This window comes from Lampetra fluviatilis, chromosome 38, assembly GCF_964198595.1.
Source record: "Lampetra fluviatilis chromosome 38, kcLamFluv1.1, whole genome shotgun sequence".
Classification (NCBI taxonomy): Eukaryota; Metazoa; Chordata; class Hyperoartia; order Petromyzontiformes; family Petromyzontidae; genus Lampetra; species Lampetra fluviatilis.
In genome coordinates this window covers 7915820-7942252 of record NC_136312.1, presented here as the reverse complement: position 1 = coordinate 7942252, position 26433 = coordinate 7915820, and the positions used below count along the sequence as shown (strand labels likewise).

Genomic DNA, 26433 nt, shown 5'->3' with positions numbered 1-26433 from the left:
AGACGTCGGGGGAGAGCTACGCGGCGCAAACATGAAAAGCTACCCAAGTGGGTGTCTGATAATATAATTTTTTTTTCGCAAGTGCGAAAAGCACAAGACGCATTCTCTAGGCACTGAAAAACTCACGCTGAACTAAGGCAGTAGTTAAGAAAAGTAAAATAGTTCATTAAACGCGAGTCAAAGTGTCTTCACCTTTTTACACTCGCACAATCGAAGTCCTTTAGAAGCGGTACGCAGGAGATGGCAGCACAAGAGACAAGTTAAAGAGATATCCCAATAATCGTCATAATGTTACATTTTAGATCGTATCAGTCAATATTATACCGCAAGCTTCGCGATAACCCTACATCTGAATAACTGGTACTGGCTTTTTGACAGGCTGTGTGTTACTCACCTACCTGAGACTCTGTGTCACTCACCTACCTGATATTCTGTGTCACTCACCTACCTGAGACTCTGTGTCACTCACCTACCTGATATTCTGTGTCACTCACCTACCTGAGACTCTGTGTCACTCACCTACCTAATATTCTGTGTCACTCACCTACCTGAGATTCTATGTCATTCACCTACCTGATATTCTGTGTCACTCACCTACCTGAGACTCTGTGTCATTCACCTACCTGATATTCTGTGTCACTCACCTACCTGAGATTCTGTGTCACTGACCTACCTGATATTCTGTGTCACTCGGCTACCTGAGACTGTGTGTCACTCACCTACCTGAGATTCTGTCACTCACCTACCTGAAACTCTGCGTCACTCACCTACCTGAGATCCTCTGTCACTCACCTACGTGAGACTGTGTCACTCACCTACCTGAGATTCTGTGTAACTCAGCTACCTGAAACTCTGTGTCACTCACCTACCTCAGACTCTGTCACTCACCTACCTCAGACTCTGTCGCTCACCTACCTCAGACTCTGTGTCACTCAGCTACCTGAGACTCTGTGTGTCACTCACCTACCTGAGACTCTGTGTCACTCACCTACCTGAGACTGTGTGTCACTCACCTACCTGAGACTCTGCGTCACTCACCTACCTGAGATTCTGTTTCACTCACCTAACCTCAGATTCTGTGTGTCACTCACCTAACCACAATGCTGGCTGTGCGCCACTCACCTCTCCGCGATGCTGGCTGCACGGATGCGGTCGATGACGATGGATTGCTTGCCGTGGCTCAGGGTCGAGGTGAGCATCAGGCCCAGGCTGGCACCCGGCATCTTGGCCACCTCCACCAGCAGAGGCCCCGACGCGTTCATCACAGATTCTTCCCAGCGCACGTCATAGCACGCGCGAGAAGCACACGCAATCAGCGCGGGGCATCGGCATGGGGAACTAGCATGGTGGAGGAACTAGCATGAGAGGGGCTGCTATGAGCAGTGGTATCAAAGTAGTTGATGGCGTTGGTGGCAGTGGTCTCATTCAATGTGTTAGCCATGTTTGTTGTGGTGAAGAAGGTGACAGTCGTGCCGGTTGTCATGGGAGATGTTGATGATGATGATGGTGTAGGTATGTATGTTGAACCTCTTTTGCACTGTACGTAGCCAACCGTGCTAATAGGAGGTGTGGGTGGGTGGTGGTGGGTGGTGGCGTCGTAGAGGACAATTACGGTGGTGGTGGTGGTGGTGGCAGTGGTGGCGATAGCTGTAGTGGCAATTATTCTGTGGCGGCAATGAAATTGACAGTCGCTGTGGTCACGATAAACTACAAACGAACAAACGATAAACAATGTTTATTTTACCAGGTAAGGCCCATTGAGTTATATAGCTCTTTTGCAGAAGCGACATGGCCAGTGGCTTATCATGTGGACATGTATAGCAGCTAAATACTCTAAACGCACATCGATCCTAAATATGGAAGGGAAAAACTGGAGGACCCGAAGAAAAAAAAAACACGCAACCACAGGGAGAACATGAAAACTCCGAACATACAGCCGTCACAGGGTCAGGGTCGAACCCACGATCTCCTGTATACCAGGCGAGGTAGTTAACATTTCGCCACCGTGGCGCCCACACTCACCCATGATGGAGACGTCATACTCTATCTGCACGAGGGCCTCCTGTCCGCTTTGCTTCAACACAGCCGTGGCCTCGGCGTGAGTGAGCCCGTGCAGCCGGATTCCGTCCACAGTGAGCAGGCGGTCTCCGGCCTTCAGAGTGCCCTCCCTGGACACGAACCCAAACACGGCAGACATCCAACGCTGAGACTCGCACTTTGTTAATTCGGCTGGTGAGGACCATTTTTCTATGCAGCTCTTTGACAAGAATGACCAGCCCGAGACTTTCGATTTAAAGCTTTCGTGACTGCAGGGATTCATCTTCTTGGTTCTTTCGGTAAAGTCACGTAGAAGGGAAATAAAAATAAAAAAAATAATAAAAATAGACAGACGCTGTCTTTCCGACAGACCTGTTCTTCACCTGAGGATGGCTGCTTGCGTTGTGGCCGAAACGTCGTGAGAATTATTTAATAATGTTTTATTTTTATTATTTCATTATTTCCCTTCTACGTGACTTTACCGAAAGAACCAAGAAGATCATCCCAAGACTGTCGGCAGTAGCGTAAGTTACAGCACACATTGCCGGGAGGGAATATGCAAACTAACAAGAACCATTTTTTTAATATACATATACGAAACATGCAGAATGTTACTGCAAACAGTATACTCTCTGCTACAGCACTGACACACGTGGTCCGCAGTGAATAAACCCTTTGCCTGCAGAGCCGAATAGAATGTGACTACAGGCAACGGGCGTGCTGTGGTATTTGAAACCCGTTCTTTAAAACCTCCCCACCCCCCCAAGGCGAACCATCTCCTCTCATATTCAGTTCCTCTACTCTGCACTCCTATCATGTTTTTGTATTCTTTGCTGTTGTAACGTTCTGACCCGCCCCCTACTGGACATCTGTAAATAAGAGCTTTGTAGGCTCATCGGCTTCGAGTATAAATAAAGATTCTGATTTTGATTTGCATGCAAAAAGAACGGCACATTTTACAGCTCTCTCCTGTCGCAACCTTCGGAGCCTACGAGATCGATAGAGAGAAAGAGTGGTCAGGTATTCTTCCTCCTGCTACTCTACCAAAATCCATGGTTGTCAACGTTCTTGACCGTTAACCGGAGTTTTTTTTTCCGCAAGAACACACATCGTGCAAACGGAAATGCGATCGACGCCGGCAATTATCACCGCCAACAACGGCAAACTGCCGCTCTGTTTTCTACTCTAAACAAGGGAGGAAAAGTCATTAATTCGTGCGCCCCCCGGTCTTCCCAAGTAATTAATTAGCACCGTGGAAATGTGTCAGGGGCAAAGAGGTTGGCATATCTTGCAAGTATGTAATCCTGTTTTTGTCTATTTTACGTCTCCAATTTTTAGACAATACTTCTATCAATTTGGCTAGTTTTACAAAAGGCCAATTTACCTCCTAGCAACATACTAAAGTGTTGTTGTTATTGAATCATCTTTAGCAGAGTTAAAGTGCAAAGTGACGCCATAAGCGTTTTCAACCTTAGTCGGAAGTTGTTTAAAATGTAGTCGCCGAAATCTGGACAAATCTGATCACTGCTCTCCATAGTGGCCATCTGGGAGAGTAACTTCCACTCCGACCTCAGACAAAGGTCACATGATTACCCCAGGTTGTGCGCTCTGTAGACCAATCATCGTTCGTCAAACACTTTCCATTGGTGAGATAAGACTATTATCACTGTGAAATGTAATGCTCATCATCATCATCAGAACCGCAGAGTCGATGCGTGCCCTCTGGCGCTGGCGGCGCTGTAGGTCGTGTTAAGTTCCCAGCCCCGGTGACTCGGCGGATTTGTCGCACCCATGTGTCCCTAGGCCGGCCAACAATTTAACAGCTGCCTATTGTATGTATGTTGAACTTCTTTCGCACCGCAGGGCAGCAAACTGTCCCAATTGGAGGTGCTGGGAGAAAGACGACAAACTAAACACGAAAAGACATGCTAAAGAAATTAGTTTTGAAACGAGAAAAAAAACCCTATTATTATATTTTGGTACTGGCAAAGGAGGTCTAATGATGGAGAAGAAATGTGTTTTCCATCTGCCATGAACTTCAGGGTCGTGACCTTCACGTACCTGTCAGCGGGCCCTCCGGGTCGTACGTGCGTCACCACTACAGGCCTGGACTTGCTTCTGTCAGCATGTGCGCCCCCTCACCAGGAAAAACAAAATCACCAAGATTAGCACCAACAGACACCCGGCACCTAGCTCGAGCAATGGTGTGAATGAGACATTTTGCGCCAACGTATTTTTTTGTTCCAAGTCAAATTCAATTTTTCCCAGTGACCACTGGGGTTAAAAAAAGAGTGGTTTCCACCATGTAATGAAGCAGACGACTATAGCTGTGGAATGCTCTATTTTGAAACACTCAATAATACAATTTCCAAACATCCCAAATCAGGATCCTGCCAAACAAAGTCCTAAGACTCAGTGAAGCTTTCGCAGGTAAAAACGGTTTCATGATTCTAATCATTACTGTTAAAAAGCACTGCGTGTTTCTGTAGCCTTGCTGTGCTTTGTTGTCCTTCGCCCGCACCTCCTATTACCACGGTTGGCTACGTATGGTGCGAAAGAAGTTCAACATACATCCATGCAAAATTCAACATGCATATATTTGAGAATTTTTTTTATATTCTTAAGACACATAACCAAGCGACAGCAACAATTGCAAAATAAAAGTGCGAATACTGGTGGATGAAGGCCTCCCCGCGTGGTCTGTCGGCTATGATGGTTGTTTGACTATCTGTCACAACCGTGTGGGTTGGTAGAAGGGGGAGAAGGGGGTGCAAGACCGGTTCAGATATCACCCGCTAACTCAAGTTGACAAGTTCGTAGTGCAATGCGATGCTAAGCGCTGTGCCACGTAGAATTGTGAAAAACTCCCAAACATGCCACGTTTATGAGGTGGGCAGCAAATGGCAGTCCAGCAAGCAGATGTGTGAAGCCATCTGTGTGGAATTTAAGGGTAATACCCTCAGACGTCTGGGTTCTTATCCGAGTGCTCCAGTTTCCTCCGACATGAAGGCAAACATTTATTCAAAGGGAATTGGCCAAACATCCCAAATCCAACACTCACGAAAGATATCCTTGTAGCCCGACGAGGCTTTCTTTGGTTAAATGCAGCACGTGTGGGTACACTACAACGAGTCGAACGTCAGTTCCCGTGTGGTGGGCTAAAGTGTGGGTATGCCGACCTCCTCCGATACGATTGGTCAACGCGGCAGAAGAGACCAAACACCCTCGAGAGGGGGGGGCTTTCTAAAGCTCCGCTATAGAGGGGGGCCTTCCACCAGCAGTGGCATCAACAAATAAATTGCAGGGCTGCACCTTTACCCTTGTGTTTTATTTCTCACCTCTGCAAACGAAGCCGAAGCTGTTCCCCTCTTTGTTCAAGGTTATTTCGATCAGCTTGGGGATCACTGCAGTGCTGTCCACAGCTGCACATCAAATAGCACGCACGCGATAAACACGGAGACAACAACAAAAATTACAGTCCAATCAATCGAACATCACTCCTTGACCAGTGCAGGACACAGTTAACACTTCATTCCCTGATAATTGTTTTTTTTTTAAAAGGTGTCAGTTTTGTTGGCAGATAAAAGGGTAAAAAACCAATTATCATATTTTGCTACTGGCAAAGGAGGTTCCAATGGTGCTTCATTCCCTGTTGACAGATTAACCGTGCTTGTGTAACAACACCTACATTTTTTTTTACACGAGTGAGCACTCGTTCTATTATTTAGTCGCTCCCCAATGGGTGAGAGTCAGCGATGCAGTGGGGACGTGACCGCAAAGGAATCTGGGCAAGTAAAACCGATTGCTTTAAGAAACGATAAAAGCAGACTAGGCGTTTTCTAAGCCTTCACCCCGAATTTACTCAGCGGCAGGTCTGGAAGCTTTCCAGAGGGAAGGGGGGGGGGGCGGGGGGCAGTCGTCCTGAAATTTCTAATTTTATAAAAAGTAACCTACATTGAAAATTAAACATTCAATGCATTTTCTATGATTAATATCAATACAATTCCAATTTCAGGGTCTCAAGAGTGGGGAGGGTTGATCACCACCCTCCCCAACTGCCCCCTCCCCATCCCACTCACCACCCTCCCCCCACCAGATCCACAACTTCTTCGTCTTTCGTACGGCCGATGTAGATGCTCCAGTAAAATTAAAATTACTACCGCAATTTTACTGGAGCAGTTACACCTGATGACGGAGGCTTGTTATTATTTTATTATTATTATTTTTTTTTACCTACGCGACTTTACCGAATGAACCTAAGAGCACGAATCCTTGCAGTCACGAAAGCTTCAAATCTGGAAAGTTACCATATCGCCACAGGCCGCTTCGGCCCGAATCTTGCGGTTGCTCCGAATGCGCGGCGACGCCACTCACCGACTGGCGGCAGCTCGTACTCGACGTCAAGCGCGACACGGTCGCCCACGTTCTTCAGGAGGCTCACGATCTCCTCGTGCCGCAGCCGCTGCAGGTTGATGCCGTTCACGGAGCGGATGTAATCCCCCACGTTCAGCTGGTCGCTCCTACGCGCAAACGAAAACCCGCGCGGAGCGACGGCCGCCGTTCGCCGTCAACGGTTCGACAGTGACGCAGCGCTGCTCGTGCCAGGCTAGGTTGCACTTCGAAGCCATCACCTGAAGTGTCAGGAGTCTCGCTGCTCAGGAGGGTCACGGGACAGACTCAGGTGCTACGGGTTGACCGACTGAGATCAACTGCGCTCCCCAACATGCCGACTTGTTGTTGTGTTTAAGCCACCCGGCGCCCTGCTTTGTTGAAGTTAGCGTTGCTCCACCAGCCTCCGTTTATTGCTGGACTGCCTCCAACTGCCCAGTAGTGTCCTTCACGGGCCTCCTCCACAGATTCATTACATTCCACGCGCCCCGCACGCGCACACAGGCATGCACTCGCACGTGTATACGCCCATGCAGCGGTGCAGATCCAACCGTCGCAAGCATTTCTCAATAGCGCGCACTCGCATACCACTTACAGACACAAGTGTGGTCGTCCAGCGTTGGGCCAGGCCACACGTTGACGATCTCCTCTCTCAAGCTTTAGCCACCACTCACTACTGCGGGGGTGGTGGGGGCATCTTCAGGAGCTGAAGGGAGTGTGTCTCACCGGGCCTCCACCCTTTATTACATGTCCGATATTTACGATGTCGTTAATCCGCTGCGAGCGTTTCTCTGCAGAAGTTCGTGAAACTGCTGGCACCACCACCGCCCCTCGACAAAGCCTTGGAGCCACAGCTTCGCCGTCTACTCTGTCAACATCATCATCATCGCCAGGAATGATCAATCCACTGCTGGATGAAGGCCTCCCTTGAGAGTACATCCCAAACTAAACTAAAACTATGTTTATTTTACCAGGTAACGCCCACTGAGCTGTGTAGCCAATATTCAGAAGCGACCTGGCCTTGCCCCCTTTGACCTGGCCGCAAATGATAGCTCAACGAAGTGGCTTATCATGTGGACATTTATAGCAGCCAAATACTCTAAACGACAACAAATCAACCGAGGAGATGAAGCGATTTAATCGGCTCGTGTGCAGGTGCTAGGTGGATTGTTACGTCGCAGGATCGTGAGAGATGGCAACGGCTTGGGGAGGCCATCATCCAGCAGTGGATTCATCAAGACTGGTGATGATGATGATGATGGCGGCGATAGATGACGTACATGGAGCACTCACCGGATGGCAATTCCTCCAGGTCGCAGGCTGGAGATCCGAGGCCGCCCTTCTTTGTCAACCCCTCCGGACACCGTGATGCCCAGGGTGGAGCCTTCCTTCTTGATGAGCTCCACCAGGGTGGAACCCAGATGTTCGTCTGAGACAGGGGGACAAGTCAGATGATGATCGCCTTGTTAGGCGTTGACAAAGCCGAGCAGCAGCAGCGTGTGCTGCTTGTTGCAGAGGCTCGCAGTTCAGCCTCCAGCAGCTGCCTCTGTCAATACCCCACAAGTGTAATAACGAATCAATTTGCGCCGGTCACAACGGACGTAAAAAAAACACCCCGTGACATAATTCGTAACATGGTGGGGGCCACGTGTGCCTGGCGTCACGATCCAAATTTCAGAAATTAGTCGCAAACAACCTAACTGGGTAAGACCACAAAGCAACTTGGGTCACGGCTGTGTTCAAGAGCCGAATGGCTCACGGGGCTATACCTAATAAATGAACTTGAAACAACTCCAGACCATCTCCCGTCTGTGCAAACAAAGCACCCGCTCTCGCGATAGCCTTGTCCGCAATGCTCCAGAGCAGCACTATGTAGACGGTGCGGGGGTTCTGCGGAGGATGCACGGCGCGCGTCGTCGCGCTAACGTACCGGAGATGCCGTGCCTCTGTGGGGCCGCTGGGCCATCCCTGGCGAGGGCCGACGAGCCCGCTACCCGACCCCCAACTTCCTCGAGCACGGCGTCATCTGCGACACGGGGAGAAAGCGGTACCGGCAAATTTCAACGTGCAGTCGTCGCCGCAGGAGCAGCAGCAGGAGCATCATCATCAGCAGCAAGTACGTGACAGGGGAGCGACCCAGAAGAATGATTCTTCCACTTGCGTTCACTATCAAGGGTCTGTTTTTCGTGGCCACTTCCATACAATTCAGTCGACCTTCTCGCTCCACCTTCCGGCCGTCGTAAACGCCAGTCGGCAAACAACGTGGAGGGAACGTCTGTTGGTCGGGTGGCTCCCCAGTCACGTGCAGTAGGGGTGGGCTACAGCAGCGTGCCAAAACACCCAGAGCCACTTACCAGTCTGCAGAGGTCGCAACCGGGTACCCGATACCCGTACCCTACCCGATACCCGACCGGGTACGGGTACGGGTAGCCGTTTGCGACCCTGGTGCGGCCGGGTACGGGTACGGGTAGGCCGTGAGTCACTGGTGAGTAACCGTTTGTCACTCATTTCGGGTAGGGTACGGGTACGGGTAAGGAACGGGTACTCGTACCCAGCCGGGTACGGGTACCCATTTGCGACCCTGGTGCGGCCGGGTACGGGTATGGGTAAGGAATCAAAACCCGTTTGCGACCTCTGCCAGTCTGTGTGTGTCTATTAAAGCGTTTTATTTATCTCGAGGTTCTAAGCCGAGGGTATCGTCAACTGTATCTTCCTCGATGGGCGACATAATAAATCTCGCGTGTGATGGTGAGCCAATGTGACGTCACCTTTAAATAAAATATCGCAGTTCAGAATATTTATTTCAAAATATTTATTTCAGAATCAAGAATATGTATTTATACTGGAGGAATCCGATGAGCTATAAAGTTCTTTTTCACAGATGTCCAGGCCCAAAATGCCAGGCAACCCAGCAATAAACAACACGGTTCAAGTTGTAATAGATAAGAGATGTTTCTTTATTTGAGACGCGGCATAGAATCTTGGGAAAATAGACGATGGGAGGGCATTCCAAAGTCAAGCAGTGCAAGGGGAGAAGCAGATGGAGAAGTGTTGTGACCTGCAGTGTGATGGCTGAACAGTGTGGATGAGAAAAAGAAGTCAGTATGGTAGACCGAGTCCTCAACACGGGTCGAGGAATCAGCGAGTGAACTTCACAGGAACAGTAAGGGCAAGGTAGTAGCAACAGAAGAGTCATCAGGAGAAAACCGACGATGGGCAATCAAGAGGCTAGAATGAATCAGAAATTTCTGGATCATCAATCGCCCTGACTGCTTGATTCTCCCAAAGTAGAGTGAGGTAAGTGTTACGTGATGTCTAAACATCGTAGTATTACGTTTACAGGAGGTTATATGATGTCACATGACATCACGGTGACATCACACCCATAATACAAGATCATCACCAAGCCGTCACCATGTTACACGGTCCTGCTATGCAACAATTCATCAAGCGCCACTCCTACGTACGAGCATATTTCGTCGCTCCATATCCACGGTGGATGTCCGACCGGGCGCGTTCCCTCCTATCGCTGCCACTCTGTCGTTTGTCTCAAACACCGGCCTGCCACCCCCTCTTCCAGCGTCGTGTGCCCTGCCCAAGCCCACGTACTTCTATTCAACAGTCAATGCAAAGTTTTACCTTTTTACACACTTTCATTTAACTCACTCTGTCTGTTGTCATTGTCGTTGTTGTATCCTCAAATCTTGTAGCTCAATTTTAACCCACTTCCCAATGTGATTTCGACTGCAAACTTGGTATACTTATGTCATACTGATGACAATACCATATTCTATTATAAAAAAATTAAAAAAATATTTTAAACATTATTTTTTATATGTTATGTTTCGGCTTGGGTCTAATTGTCCACGGTCAACTGACGTTATGGCAAGCTTCGGGGCCACTTCCTGGAGTCGTGGAGTTCTGCCATTACTAGCACATTTTATAAAAACGTATTTAAAAAATAATATTTTTAAATATTACTTTTGTTAATTTATTAATCTGCGTGTTTCCTCTTTCTGTCTTTCAATTTAATGTCAATGATGGTGACACAGTTTCAGAGCAAGCAAGTATCTTAAAGACCACGTTTCACTTCCCAACTGGGTGAGCGAATCCGTGGACACCACAGCTTGATTTGTTCACGCAGTGTTGGTGGCAATGGCAGTGACGATCCTCCTCTTTGCCTGTGCTGCAAAAACCAGGGCCAATCCAGGCAGCCCTTTACGTTTCATTTGAAGCATGCAAGGATGTCTTTATTAGCAATGTCTCTCACGGAAAAAAAAAAGCCCTCGCGACAAGGCACGACCGCAAAAACAAAGTGTGATAAGATCAAACGCACAGTTTTTTTGTTTTACGCAAAGATCCATTTTCACGCGGGACATTCCTGCAATATGACTGCCACAAAAAGGCATTTTGTGCTCGTACTAAATCGCTGACATGAGTAGACCATTGTGTGGGGAGTTCGAAAGCCAGATGAGAGGCGGCGGGGGGGGGAGAAAGAAAAAACAATCTGCTCTGAAAGCCAAGTGCTGTGAAGTATTTTTTTTTTATCCTAAACGGCCCGATTCCCATCATTGATGTAACGGGCAGAACAGTGGCGCGTTGGCGATTTCTCCCCATTGTCGTTTGATGGAGGAGACATCGGCGCAGATTTTTTAAATCAAAAGACGTAAGACGAAGTCGAACATTCGCTGACGATGTGTATTGGCTCATGCCAAACGTCGTGATTTTTATTTTATTTTACTTTTATTAATTTAAATGTTTTTAACTACGTGACTTTGGCGAAAAAAAACTAAGAATATCATGCCAATGAGTTGAGCAACTTGCTCTTTTGACAAAATAGATTCAATGGCGACCGTCAGCGTCGTGTCCTGCGCTTTTGGCGCCGATTTCAGAGCAGCGCCAGTTTTCAACAGTCCATGATTGCATGGAGTCTATCATGCGCAGTGTCATATTAGAATGCAAAACTAATTTGTAGCGTCTTAAATGCATTTATTTATTCCACAGAATAGAAAAGGGTGCAAGTATTTATTTATTCTCTTCATGAGTTGGGAAACTTATAAACTTTCACGCATCCTTACTCTTTGTTTCTTTCGGTAAAGTCACGTGGGTATAAAATAAAATAAATCACGACGTTTCGGGCACAACACAAGCGTCACCTGATGACGGATGCTGGTGTTGCGCCCGAAACGTCGCGATTCATTTTATTTTCTACCTACGTGACTTTACCGAAAGAACCAAAGATTATGGGATTCCCGCAGTCACGATAGCTTCAAATCAAGATTGATTTTCATTCATCCCATCACTTTTCCAAGGCGTTTTTTAAAAATCAAATGAACGTATCTTCTTCAAATAAGGAAGTTAATTGGAAGCGTAGTAACCACTCAGTGAATTATCCACGTAAAGCCAAGCTCAAGACAAACGAATTATTTGTGAAAGAAAAGTCACGGGAGAAAGGTCACATGACAGCCTGCCTGTGCGACTGATTACATTTATTTTTTTTGCACGTTGCCTTCAAACAACACTCCTTTCAAAAAGGAATTGACCAAACATCGCCTTGAAAGACTTCTCTGAGAATGCGAGAGTCACAATGCACTTTTCCCAGAAAGCCATTCGTTACGTTTGTAGTTCAAACACACACACTGTTCCGATATTACGCATTTAAACTGCTGCAAATACTGCCGACAAAACAGATAAAGTACGTTGCCTTCATTTATTTGTTTGGTAATGGAGCTATCTATTTACTGCATTGCTGTAATAAATTATATTTTATTGCTTTATTGAGACTATTCTGGTCTCTTCACGTCTCACCTGGTCATACAAAATTAACTTAAAACTTAACTTATCCTCTTTGGTTCTTTCGGTAAAGTCCCGTAGAAAAAAAATAAATTAAATAATAGAGTACGACGTTTCGGTTGCAACACAAGCAACCGTCATCAGGTAGAAATAAATTTGAGAGAGAGACAAAACACAGACACTGAGACACACAGACAAACACACAAGCAGAGAGAGACACACAGAGACACACAGAGAGACACACTGAGAGACACAACATAAACACAACACAGACACACAACACAGAGAGAGACAACGCAGAGGCACACAGAGAGTCACACAGAGACAGACACACAGAGAAAGACACACAGAGAGAGACACACAACACAGACACAGAGAGAGACACACACCATAGACACACAGACAGACACAAGCAGAGAGAGACACACACAGAGACACACAGTGAGTGACACACAGAGAGAGACACACAACACAGACACACAGACAGACACACAAGCAGAGAGAGACAACACAGAGACACACAGAGAGAGAGACACACAACATAGACACACAGAGACCCAAAATCAACTTTGGACTTAACTTATCGACACACGTTTGTCCCAATTAAAAAAAATCGGACGAAAAGGAACATTTGTCGACAGGCGAAATCCACACGGATCGTCCCAAATGGGCTCTCTCGCCTCGTCACGAAAAATGTTTTTCCCTTCGTTCGGTTCCTTCCCCCGCAGAGACAAGCAGACTTCAACAGCACAGGCCCGCAAAAAGGCAGCGCGCCCACACATCGAGCGGTCCTAAACACAGCGGGGCAAACAACGGGGAAGAATTCTAGATTTGAAGTTTTTGCGACTGCAAGGATCCATATACTCTTTGGTTCTTTCGATAAAGCCACGTAGGTAGAAAATAAAATAAAAACAACTAAATTAAATCACGACGTTTCGGGCGCAACACAAGCGTCCGTCATCAGGTGGGGGACAACCACAGCGAAGAACAATTGCTGATCTTCTTGGTTCTTTCTGTAAAGTCACGTAGAATGGAAATAATAAAATAATAAAAATAAAACAGACTGTCTACTCGACAGACCTGCTCTCCACCTGAGGACGGCTGCTTGCGTTGTGGCCGAAACGTCGTGAGAATTATTTTATTATGTTTTATTTTTATTATTTTATTACTTCCATTCTACGTGACTTTACCGAAAGAACCAAGAAGACTTTAAATCTAAATTTAACAATTGCTGAGGTATGCAACGGGGAAGAAGGCACAGGGCACTCACCTGGACACTCTTCGGAGAGGCGTTTCAGAGAGTAAGCCTCGTCGGAGGCGCCGTCCGCGGCGCATTTTTTGCTTTTCGTCGAGTGGTTTTTGCGGAGCCACCCGAGAAGGCTCTGCACTTTCCTCATCGCGGCGCTTGTCCGCGTGACGGGCGGCTTGCGCGTGCCCCAGCGGTCGCCGTGCATTCTGCGAGCGTGACGCGCTGGCCCGCTTCCACAGAGAATGTACCCAAACTGAAAAATGGCTCATCTAAAAAAATGTGTTTTTTTTTACAATTCTTCTGCGCAGGAGAATTAATGAATTACATTATCCGCGGAAACAAAGCTACTTCGGTTTACAGATGTGGAAAATTACACGTCCGTAAGAACGACTGCTGATCAAACGTTACTCCCGTCTTACCGCAGGCAGATCAACGCTGGGAGTGTTTTAACTTTCGACGCTGGGCAGGCGGGCCACGTCTCGCGTTCACTCGGCTTGCAGGTGAAGTCCCGAGCGACTCGCTTTGGCGCACAGAAGCACCCGTGGCCGCCGCCAAAACCCTCGCTGGTGAAAACACTCGCAGCGGCTTCAGAAACGCGTTTCACTTTGCAACCGCGCTCGTTCCCGTCGACGGGAAAGGAAAAAAAAACACACACGGCATTGAGAGAACGCAGTTTTTACAGCCGGCAGCGCGCCCGCGTCGTTGGGACGGATCCCTTCTCACGCGAGCGCTTGTGTGGTCCGGGCGAGCGCACGGCAACGCGATAAATGTCCGAGAAAAATGGGCGGGGGGCGCGTAGGCAGTACCTCCGTTGCTGGAAGGCAGCAGAGGAATGAGTGGAATCCACGAGATTGGGATCTCGCGGCGAAGCAATCCTGCCCGTGGAATCGGTAGTCAAAACATGCGTGTGGGCTGGCAAACAAAGGCAGGTGAGGTGAGCGGATAGGTAGCCACTTTTACCCGGGCCCTACGATCCCGTATGGGTTTCGGATGCTCTGAAAGTCAGCGGCAATAATCAAGTGCCATTGTGGAGAATGTCGGTAACATGTGTGTCTCTACAAGATAGAAAAGAAAGGATGTTTTTTTAAAAATATATACATCTCTGTAATTCGGATGGTTTTCCTTCTATTTAAATCTGGTTTGACCCATCACCAAATTGCAGAGAATGTGCCACCTGATCTCCTCAGATCTCAGAATTTCGTGAGGTTTTGGAGGTGTAAAGTTCTGATAAGGGGAATTGGAAGAGTGAGATTTGTGTTTATTTATATACTTATATATATAGGGGACGGAAGAGGAAGGTAATAAACCGAGGGCAGGTGGGAAAGAAGACTCAAGATTAAGAGAATCATTGGCAAAGCCATGTTCACCAGCAGACCTCGCATCAACTCATTACCAAGTCACCTGGAATGCTCCCAATATTACCAGAACCCAGACATGAAGCAAAGGTGAGCTGGGGTAAAGGTTGGATGGGCAATCAGTATGGATAAAAACAGGTGCCATCGGCTGCTATGCGGCTGTGTTGTGGGGTAAGGGAGGGTTACTGCGGCAAACGCCTTAGCCCCGTCGATGCTCCCCAACTTCAACCAACCCGCACTGACCAGCGTGGTGAACTTTTGTACAACAACCACTGTCACAGAGTGTGGGGTGGCCCTCATCCAGCAGTGGATAGACAATGGCCTGTACATGATGATGATGATAATGATGATCGTCTCTGTATATGAATGGTGCAACCCCACAAACCGCTTGCTTATGCCACTGCTGGCGGAAATGGCATCCACCACAGCCAATTCTTAAGGTTATTTGGTCTACTTATCCACATTGACCAGACGTATTAGAATAGGTAGGGGAGTACTCACACTTCACCCCACCACACACGACCTCTCCCGATCTACCAAATGTGGTGGACCAATTTACACTGCCGAGTGCACAGATGTGGCAGTTGGTCATGGATTCGATAACAGCAGCAACATCAAAAAATCCCAAATTGGAACAAACGCCACGCCGGAAAGATGGAATCGAATCGGCGACCTCTGGACTGCAAGTCCAGTCGTGCGAAGCGTTACACCACGGCACAATCTCCGTACAAGAGAATGAAACATGAGAAAATGTAATAGAAGAGAATCAAATATAAGAGAATTAATTGGAATTGCAAAATGGGTACTGGAGCAATGCCTGTAGAACAAATTCTTTGGCAGTAGATGGCAACACAGTTCCAGTTAAAACAAAAACTGGCTCGATGGCCAGAGAAGTTAACTCAAGACAATCAACTTCAGCCATAATCAATCCACTGCTGGATGAAGGCCTCCCCAATCCATCTCCATCTCTCACGGTCTTGCGATACAACAATCCGTCTAGCTAGAACCTGTACACGATCCGATTTCACCGCTCCTTTTCCGAGGCGCATTCATTCCCTGCTACGACCACCACTTTCGTTACCAACTGCACAGAACAACCCTGTTTCAGAGAATGGCCGCATACGATGATGTCATAGAACTACCCCGGAGGTCACGTCAATGAACATCTTCATTCACACAGGGAATCCAGCTTTTACTGCAATGGCACGCAGCAGCAACAACAACAACAACAAAATAACTCAACGCAAGTCTCGTCAACCAAAACGCTGCATTCTCAGAACTGGACCGAGCCCAATGAAGTGTAAATGCAAATTTTACGTGATGCGTTTGATCGTACGCAATCACTGGATAACCGCTAATCCAGACGAGGTTGTCTTGCTTGACCACCTGAATGTGAAGTTGTAGTTGTTGTTCTGCACCTACATCAGCCGTACGAAAGAAGGAGAAGAAGACTGGTGACCAGGCTGATACGATCAACTCGCTACGCTTGAAAAACAAAGTTTAATCGCAGGTGGCTTGCCTACTCCCCTATTCCGCTGGAATATCCAAGCCGAGACAGTGTGTGTAGGGGGCGTAGTCTTCGCTGTGGTTTTCCAATATGCTGCGCCGAGCCTGACCAAACCGCGATTCGCTGGCCTCACAAAACTCTAGGAATCTGGTTCAGGGCCAAGCAGGACCAGCAACACGCTCATTTTGTGTGACATCAGCCAATACGCTGCGTTATCGTGTCACCTACGTGCGCGTGATGAAAGCGGCACTACTCAGCTTCCGCAATGAATAAAACCACCAGAGAAGCAACAGGCTGGCTCGGTATGGCTCAGGCACAGTTCATTTGTACCCCTCTATCGTTCTCGTTCCGTTGTCATGTGCACTATGATGTCTATTTTAATCTTGATTTGAAGCTTTCGTGACTGCGGGAATCCACACTCTTTGGTTATTTCGGTAAAGTCACGTAGGTAGAAAATATTATATTAAACCAAAGAGGATGTCTATTTTATTGAGGGTGATATTGGCACGTAAAATAAAGTCTAGATTTGAAGCTTTCGTGACTGCAAGGATTCATATTCTAAGGTTTTTTCGGTAAAGTTACTTTGGTAAAAAAATAAAAATTTATAAAAGTAAAATTAAATAAAAATATTTTTATTTACTTTTATTAATTTTAATTTTTTACCAACGTGACTTTACCGAAAAAGCCTAAGAATACGTAAAATAAAGATTTGTTGATTCATTTGAACAGTGGAAAGGAGGCGTTTCATCTGGAACCCAGGAAGATGGCTGTGCCAGGCTCAGTATTCGGGCCTCTGAGCCACCTGACCATCTCCGATTAATGGCTGGACTGAGCATGGAGACACAGCCAGCTGAAATATTCTATGCGGTACATGTAGAGCCATGTTTTGTCAATCCACTGCTGAGTGAGGGCCTTTTCATCCTGTGGAAGGGCCCTTACTCGTTCACGCTGGTCAGTGCAGGCTGGTAATGGCAGTGGGGAGCATACACATTGGAGCACAGTAGTGTGCAAACATGCTGAAAATTATAAAATGGAATACTTAATAAACATCTTCTTTGACTTAAGTTATATCAGGGTTATCATTTAAAACGATGTCTAACTGGGGTCAGATGCAGTTTTTAGGAACATTATTGGCAATCTATTAAGTTTCACTTCGAAGACGACTGAGATACCATACACAGTTCACCATATGCTGATGACTTGGTCTTAATGTAAGAATTTTGGCAAAAATAAATACATTTTCCAATTTATTTTATTTATCATGGATATCGAAACAACAAAAGGATATTGCCCTCCGTTGACAACGTAGTCCCTGCAGCAGCCTACAATGGCTCCTGTATACGCGCACGTTGGTCACCCATCCAAGCACAATGCGGGGATCTGAGAGCCGCAGCCTGGTTCGATTTGGTCAAAGGTTATACGTCACACTTTTGTATTGTAAATAGGTGTTCTATCTATTCTTAAGCGATTGTGGATCAAGGCCGAACCCAAAATGTTTAACCGTTTCAATGTGCTTTTATATTCGCATTCGAAATACTGTAGGGTAATAATATTCCTCCCCTGGGTTCGTCTTGCATAACAGAGAATTATACAGACCCCTTACCAGGATTTCATTGATTAATGAAGCACGGCAAAATAATATCACTCCAGCGCCCAGAAGCGAAAGGATTATGAGGCAATCATACGAGCAGCACTTTAGCGGCAGTGCACATCTCCCCAGATGAGTCCAAGATTCCTATTAGCGCATTCTTGCCGAGTATTTTTAGCAACCGACAGACTGACAGACGGGAGCATTCCGAACGCCTCCCCAAATAGCCACCACAATGCAAAGATCTGTTTAGCAACCGGTCCCGTTGAACGTTTAAATAAAAAACAAATCCGACGTAAAACTCGACACTCGCACAAAATACACATCATCGTAGGTTTGCATGAACCGCCGTCGTCACCTATCGCTGAACTGCAATGGTCGTGGGAGTGGTGCTAGTGTCTTCGGCCTATCAACTTCTCTGTTGTGCCGGCGTATCAGGCCGCGTTATCACATTTGTCATTCAATTATCTTAGGTCATCCTCCCCTTATTTTTAAATCCTTTATATTAAGTTCACTTGCTTGCTTGCGCGCTTACGACCGTGCAAATCTTTCGGTCGTTTTTTAACCCACTTCCCGTGATCCAATAGAGCTGACATTTTGCACACAGACTCGTTGTGCGTGACAATTTATTTTCGTGAACATTTTTTTCCATAACTTTACACTTTTTAGGATTTTTTTTTTATATTTAATTACCAATTGCTTAATGGTGGCAGGCAATCATCTGACCCATAGGTGGCAGCCATCTCAAGCCAGAGGACGAGAGGACTCTAGCCGCCACGCATATAAAGGATTTATAGTGAAAAACTTTGTTTTTACGGGTTAATTTTTCCCACTGCAGTGCATTGCAAGATCATGATCCTGGCCAGTCTCTCTTTGGTGTCACGTGTCCTAGACCATTGCTGTTTCCATTCCTTCGCTATCATCCGTAGCGGGTCAAAGATTTTTCTCATATTTTCTGAAATTTTTATCTGGAACGGATGCATTTCTGCGGAAAGTTGCGGGTGGTGTTCATAGTGGTCTTCTATGGAATCTTATCTCTCATGCTGGTATTATTTTTTCGATATCCATGATAAATAAAATAAATAGGAAAATGTATTTATTTTTGCCAAAACTCTTACATAAAGACGAAGTCATCGGCATATGGTTAACTGTGTATGGTATCTCAGTCGTATTCGAAGTGGAACTTAATAGATTGCCAATAATGTTTCTAAAAACTGATGGGAACCCATTGAGATTTGCATCTGACCCCAGTTAAACATCGTTCTAAATAATAACCCGGATATAACTTAAGTCAAAGAAGATGTTTATTAAGTATTCCATTTGACAATTTTCAACATGTTTTCACATGTAGCCATGAATTAAACTCTGGTCGTTGACTTCATAGTGCAATGTGCCACGGCATTACCCACCTACCGTATGTTAAGAGTGCTGTGCTGTAACAATTATATCAGAAACATCTTTAACAGCCCCATGATCAATCCACTCATGGATGAATGCTTCCCCAAGCAGCCGCCAACTCTCATGAATAAGACTGTGTAACAATTTTGTTTTTGTTCCTGGGTAGTAAGTGTTATTTCCTAATTGCTTATGCCTCAAAAGTACATAAAATGCCTATTATTCCCCACAAACTTTGCTTTTGTGACCAGGACAGTGATATTTTGAAATTTACCTATTTTCAAAACATTACAGATAGATTCAGTGCTGAGTAAACTTGGAGTAACTTCTAGAACATTCTAGAACTTTCCAGTAATATAAATAGTAGTATAAATACAGGGGCCGTTTCTAAACTTTTTAGGAATAAGCAATTACGAAATAACACTTACTACCCAGGAACAAAAAATTGTGTTACATAGTGTTATCATACGCTGCAGCGTTGCTGGTGGAAAGGTGTACACACTACCCAACCAATTGGGTTCCGGCAGAGATAAAGCGGAATTCACTTCAACCACCATCCACGCGGAGAAAACCACAAAAATGCTTGGGGGCTAAAGCAGTGGTTCTGAACCTCTCTGCTATGGTGGTGGCCCTCCAATCCTTACCACGCAACACCCCCCCACCTCCCTCCTTCCCCCAGCCTCAATAAGCTAGAAACAAGCTTACTAATGGCACCATACACAGAGTGATCCGCATGTTCACCATGCATTGTGGTGACAACACGGTGTTGGTGAGGCATTTTGTGGCTCACGAATTCAGAACCGCTGGGCGAAGGTGCAATTAGCTTGACGCGAGGGAGTGGCAGACATTCCACGTGTTACTGTCTTCAGTGGGTGTGTGCACGAGGGGCAGCTTGGGCAGAAACTCCACCCAAACAGACCAGGTGCCTCGATCACCAGCAATCTGTTCTTGCTGCCAGGCAATAAAATACAAATTTTCCCAGCTGGTAAAAGGTTTCCTAAGAGGTTGAAAGTATCCAGTTGGCAGTAAACAGTCAGTTCCCATTTGCTCCAAAGATGCTCAAAGATGCATGCCTACTTTTTTACAACAACAAAAAATCATGCATACAGCCGAACAGACCGATGGGGCAAGTGTTGTTAAGCGAGCACCTATGAAGGCCGGCATGACACACGAGTGGGTGGGGGTGGCCAGCACGACGCCCGACCGCCTTTGTTTCCCTTGTGGCGACGTGTACACACCGCACATATTAAACTGCAGGACGGTACTCTTGATTTTGAATCCCAACCGTGGCTAATATCAGTGTAGAGTTACATCGGAATTAAAACGAAAAAAATATATAAACTTTTTATTTTAACAGGCAAGGCACCATTACGCACGCTATAGAGTTATTTTTCTTAAGCGACCTGGCCACAAATGATAGCTCCTGAGGTCTGCTCTCCTTCACCTGGAATGTGCCAGATCTTGTCGGGCCTCCGAAACTTAGCAAAGCAGTTTTAAGCCCGGATAATGCTTGGCTGGGCAGCCAACAAAGCATGACAAAAAAAATGTTGATGTTGTAGGCTGGCCTATGTTGTGGGCAATAAAGACAATTCTCCAAAACCCAATCTATGCTCCCCACCTTCACAAATCCGTACTGACCATCGTGGCGAAGTATGGTCAAACAACCCCCACAGTCATCAAGGTGTAGGGAAGCATTAATTCAACTGTGGATTGACAAAGGGTTGTAAATTATTCTATATTTAACCATAGTTGTCATAAGTGTATATCTTACACAGTACGTGCTGCATTTAAAAATACATGGACATACGCTCGGCTTAGACAATATATAGAATATGAATCCCTGCAGTCACGGAAGCTTTAAATAAATATATTATACACTCGAGCATTGGAATAATGGAGATGAAATGTAAGTTTCCAAGGCAATTAAGTGCAATATATATGCAAATCTTCACCCCTTCATTTAAACTGTGTTCCCAAGGGGCCATATTTCCCAAATAATAAATGACAGTTCTGAGACACTGATTGCTCGGATAACCTATGGACAGTACTGTATATTTATTTACATTCTTGCTGTAAAACTATATTCCAAAGGTGGACCGCTGTCCAGCACCAAAGCCCAATTCTCATTCTCAGAAACTGTCAGTTCGCAAATGAAACGACATCATGTATCAGGTCCCCTTTGAAGTCTTACAATCTCAACAGGATTTCCACGTGGGAAATAAAGTCAGTGGTCCAATTGGGTGTAAATGCAAGGAATAGCAACATTTCAAAGCTGACGTGGTTGCTATGCACATCTGTAATCCAGCAGTGTGGAGTTGTTGTACGGACAACTCCTTTCCCTGTACGCGTTGAGGAGGTGTCATGCCCTGGCTCGCCAGGTGGTACAGCAAAAAAAGGTGTGTTCAGCACCTGTACCGCCTGTATGGGATAGAGTATTTCTCCCTCGCACGTGTGTTTTCACAGGGTGTTCCAGTTTCCTCCCACATGTATACACTCGTTAATAGGCTAATAATGCCTTCATTTGATAATAGGCTAATAACGCCTATGATCACTGTTACGTTTTCTTGGTTCTATCGTTAAAGATTTTACCGAAAGAACCAAAAATATGAATCCCTGTAGTCACGAAAGCTTCAAATCAAAATGTCACTGTTACGTTGTTTTTATAGCTTTATTTTGGTGATTTCAAAAACTTTTGGATTAGCAATATTTGTTTGCCGTTGTACAAAGTTAGACTGATAACTTGAATCTAAATTGTCTTATGGTTGTTATTGTTTGACTTGCATCCCACTGGGATTTTTGCACACAGCATTGATACACGGTGCTTTTTCTGGAAGATTTTGCTGTTTGTTCCTGGATTTTTCTGTTGCGTGTAGTCACTTTAAGATGTTTCTTGTTCATGTTTTTGTTTGTTGCGGTTGCACCCGATTCAAGAGCCGAATGGCTCACAGGGCTATACGTAATAAATGAATTGAACTGCATTTATATATAGAGGACCACATAGGTGTGGAAATGGTTGAAGACAGCTCACTCCGTGACTGCTGCAGCCTTCTGGCTTTGTCTGTGGTTCCTTGCGTCCCCATTGAGTCGTCCCCTCTCTCTACGAAAGCGAATACTGGTGCGGCAAAAATACGATTCGTACTCTACATGTACAAGTGGCAGTAGAGTGCACAAATCACTGAGAACGCACACATCCACACAGGGAAGCCACGCGTGTATCAGACACGTGCTTTTCCCCCATCCCAGATGATGACTTCACAAACACACACACAATCAAAATCATTATCTTGGAGAAATCCGATGAGCTATGAAGCTCTTTTAACACACAGATGCCCACATAAGGCACCACGTGTGCACCGTGCATCAATCATGGGGCATTGTACACACACAATCGCCGTGGTTGGACATGCCACTATAAACAGCCCACGCGTTTAAAGTTAAACACAGGACAGTTCTTTATATGCACACAGCTAATATTAAGCGGGCAGTTTACACAGCACACACAACTACCATACATCGCAGGCATTGCACACACTGCACTGTATGACGAGGTGTATTTCATTGTTGTAATGTACTATATCTACCGCATCTATGCGACCGGCCTTCACCAACGTACGATGACAAAGCGTGTGGTTTCAGTAGGGTCAAACAACATTCATGACCGAGAACCCCCCCCCCCCCGGTAAACCTTCTCAACGTCGCACCAACGTTCACGCAACGTTGTGGTCCAACGTTCCACGTTTAACTGGGAAAGCGTGTCCTGGAGGCCCTCATCCAGCGATGGATTTACAAAGGGGCCATGAACATGTGTAGGTTTTGCACTATTTTCACCTATTAGACGCAGCGTGCAAACACAGTCCCATGCCAAACTTTTAAACCGCAGTGCACACAGTAACAATGACCATAACACAATTATAGACTCTGTTGAAATGGTCATTTGGAGTACTAAGATACACATGCGGTAAATACGTAGCAATGCCTTTAAAAGAGCACACCACTTACCAAGGCCGTAATTATAATATATATTACGGGGGACACATCCCCCCCCCCCAATATTCAAATATGCTCAAAATGTCCCCCCCAATATATTGCTATAAAAAAAATTCCTATGCTATGTAAATTAAAGCAACTATTTGCTAAACCTTGCCACAATATCTGGACTTGTCTTCACATAAATCAAAGCATAGATTTCTGTTTATATGATTGTGGTTATGGGTGTACTTTATTAATCCCTAATCTCTGCCATTACAGTACATACAATGAAACAAGAAATGGTAAAAAAAAGTAAAAACCGAGGAATGTAATACAATACACTATTAGACATTGTAAAAAATAAATTAAAAGTCCATCCCATGTGTTAGTATTTTTTAAAATATTTTAGCCAGGAAATTAGTTTTCAAATTTAGATATTTTTCTGGGTTGGGACCCCCAGACACCTTGGAAGATTTGGTCCCCCCCCAATGTTGACTCCATGGCTACGGCCTTTCCACTTAAATGTGGCAGCATTAACAAAATCGTTATAACTGCTGGTTGTGTCGTAACTTCACCACGCTGGTTCGTGCGGGTTGGTGAAGTTGTGGGGGAGCCCACGGATCCTGGGCACCACCTTGGTCAACTCGGCCTCAAATGAGTATCTGGCGCAGTGTGTAGTAAACCACCACTAGGGGAGACAAAGGCGGCCGGGCGTGGTGCCGACCACCCACCCGCTCACTAACAGCACTTGCCCCCAACAGTATGTTAAGGCTATACGGGGGATCTTTGTCTTTGTCAATGGGGGAGCCCAGGTCCGGTTCGGGTATCACTTGCCACTGACGTTCGCCGTGAGTGACCGGGGAATCGAACTTCAGGTTTGGCCCGATTTGGTACCGCCGCAGCGCGCTAACCACTGCGCCACCGCTCCCCACGTGGGTAACGATTACACAGCACTGGAGTATTAAAAAAAATAGGTTACAAAGAGGAGAATAAGATTATCCATCAATACTCATTCATCAATACACACACCCAGTCTCGTGTCGCGACTACACAAGGTTGCAATGTCACCACGGCAGCCGTGTACAACAGCGCCCGGCGTGCTTTTGGTCAAAACGACCCTTTAATAATGAACCGGAATCAGCACGTGTTGACCGACACGAAACAGCAAACGCTCCAACAAGATACGCGAACAATAACAACAACATGTAGGGGGGGGGGGGTTAAGCATTTTAATTGTTACGCAGAAACTCACCGTCTCCGTCCGACTGCAAGCACGAGCGGATATTCCTCTTCCACCTTGGCATCGTTTAAAATCACAACGCCGAGCAGCTGATCGAAGACAACATCAACAACGCGTGGAACTCTGTCGCTGCCGTCAGGGCCAGGAGGGCATGGTGCCGTGTTGTACAAGATTAATGTTACAAAGGCGTCTCTTCACACGGCAGGGTAATTCCGTAGTGAGCGAGCGAGGAGAGCTCTTTCGCTTTGGGGATGGGGGGTAACAAAAGACTCGGTGAGATTTTTTTTTTAACTTGCGCTTTCAAACTTTCGCACGCCTGTACCAACACGTGCGGAGGGGGGGGGGGCTGGAGTATAACAATTATAGAACATTTATTTTTATTTAAAGCCACTCAGTTAGTTAACCAAACTAACGTATTTTATAGGATGTATTGAAATATATGATATTGTTTTCGAGTGCCGAGAAGCCTTTCGTGTTGTTTAATAATAAGTGGCAGTGGTTGTGGGAACCCCTGCGAGGAATGGTATTGCCCAGTGTAACGCGATCTCAGGGGTGGTTGTATTGCATTGCCGGTTGAAATCCACATTGCTTGCTGCACGCCACCACCACGACACAACCACGCAGCAGTTGTTCGTACTCAGCAGTGCAAGAATACAAAGAATGCTATAAAAATAAATAATACAAATTATATAAATAATAATAGAAACTAAATTACAAATTCTATTATTATTTCTATCAACAAAATATTTTTTCCCTATTAGTATTTCTATTATTTGTATTATTATTTTTACCTACGTGACTTTACCGAAAAAACCTAAGAGTATGAATCCTTGCAGTCACGAAAGCTTCAAATCTAGAATAAATGCTATGATTTATCGTTGGTTCTTTCGGTAAAGTCACGTAGGTAGAAAAATTGAATAAAACAAAAAAATTATCTATTTGGTATTATATTCTTGGTTATTTCGATGAAGTCACGTAGAAGGGGAATAATAAAATAAAACATAATAAAGTAATACAATTATAAAAATACAACATAATAAAATAATTATTATGTTTGAATTAAAATGTTTTATTATTATATTGTATTATTTCCCTTCTACATGACTTTACCGAAAGAACCAAGAATATGAATCCCTGCAGTCACGAAAGCTTTAAATCGAATTTTATTTTGTATTATATTACATTATTTTAAATTATTTTATTTTTCTACCTACGTGACTTTACCGAAAGAACCAAAGAGTATGGATTCCTGCAGTCACGAAAGCTTCAAATCAAGAATGCTACGATTAACATTCGTTCGCATGGCCACGCCAAGTGCATTATCTCTTCAGCCCCCCCCCCTCCCGCTTACTCCATCTAGATCCCTTCCTTCTTTATCAAATCTCCATCTTATCTCCCCTTCTTCCATTGCTATCACCATCCATTCAAAATCACATCTCCTTTCATTCAACCCTGTCATCCTTCCATCCATCCCCATAATCACATTCCGCTACATCCCCATCGATCCCATCCGATCTCAGCTCTCCTTTCATCCACTCTCATTCCATGCATTCCAATCGACATCGATCTCAATTCTCATCTCGCCTTCCTTCCTTATCACCATCAATGGCTCATCTCATCTCTTCTCGCATCCCTACCACCATCAATCCCGATACCATCTCACCTTCCAGGCATCCCCAGTTATCCTTACATCCTTCCTTTCACCATCCATCCATCTCTCTCAATGTATTTGATCTTTGCAGACCATATGATTTTTGCCATGGTTTGTTTTTGATACAGCGTTCTCCTATAACCCCAGGACGTCTAAGAGCGCTTTACACAAGGCCGTAATTATAATATATATTGCTATAAAATAGATTTCTGTTTATATGATTGTGGTTATGGTTGTACTTTATTAATCCCTAATCTCTG

General features: G+C 45.5%; 1 protein-coding gene across 1 annotated transcript in view; it reads right to left on the bottom strand.

Annotated features, from left to right (window-relative positions):
* LOC144945691 (glutamate receptor-interacting protein 1-like) overlaps positions 1-13673 on the bottom strand; it is a 32472-nt gene extending 18799 nt beyond the window's left edge. Inside the window, exons 1-8 of the mRNA XM_078874259.1 lie at positions 13490-13673; positions 8357-8452; positions 7720-7855; positions 6412-6557; positions 5376-5459; positions 4099-4174; positions 2023-2168; positions 1123-1270 (exon numbers count right to left, since the gene is read on the bottom strand). Of these exons, the coding sequence (XP_078730385.1) occupies positions 1123-1270; positions 2023-2168; positions 4099-4174; positions 5376-5459; positions 6412-6557; positions 7720-7855; positions 8357-8452; positions 13490-13673 (1016 nt within the window). The remainder of the gene's footprint in view (positions 1-1122; positions 1271-2022; positions 2169-4098; positions 4175-5375; positions 5460-6411; positions 6558-7719; positions 7856-8356; positions 8453-13489) is intronic.
* Positions 13674-26433: the final 12760 nt, after the last annotated feature.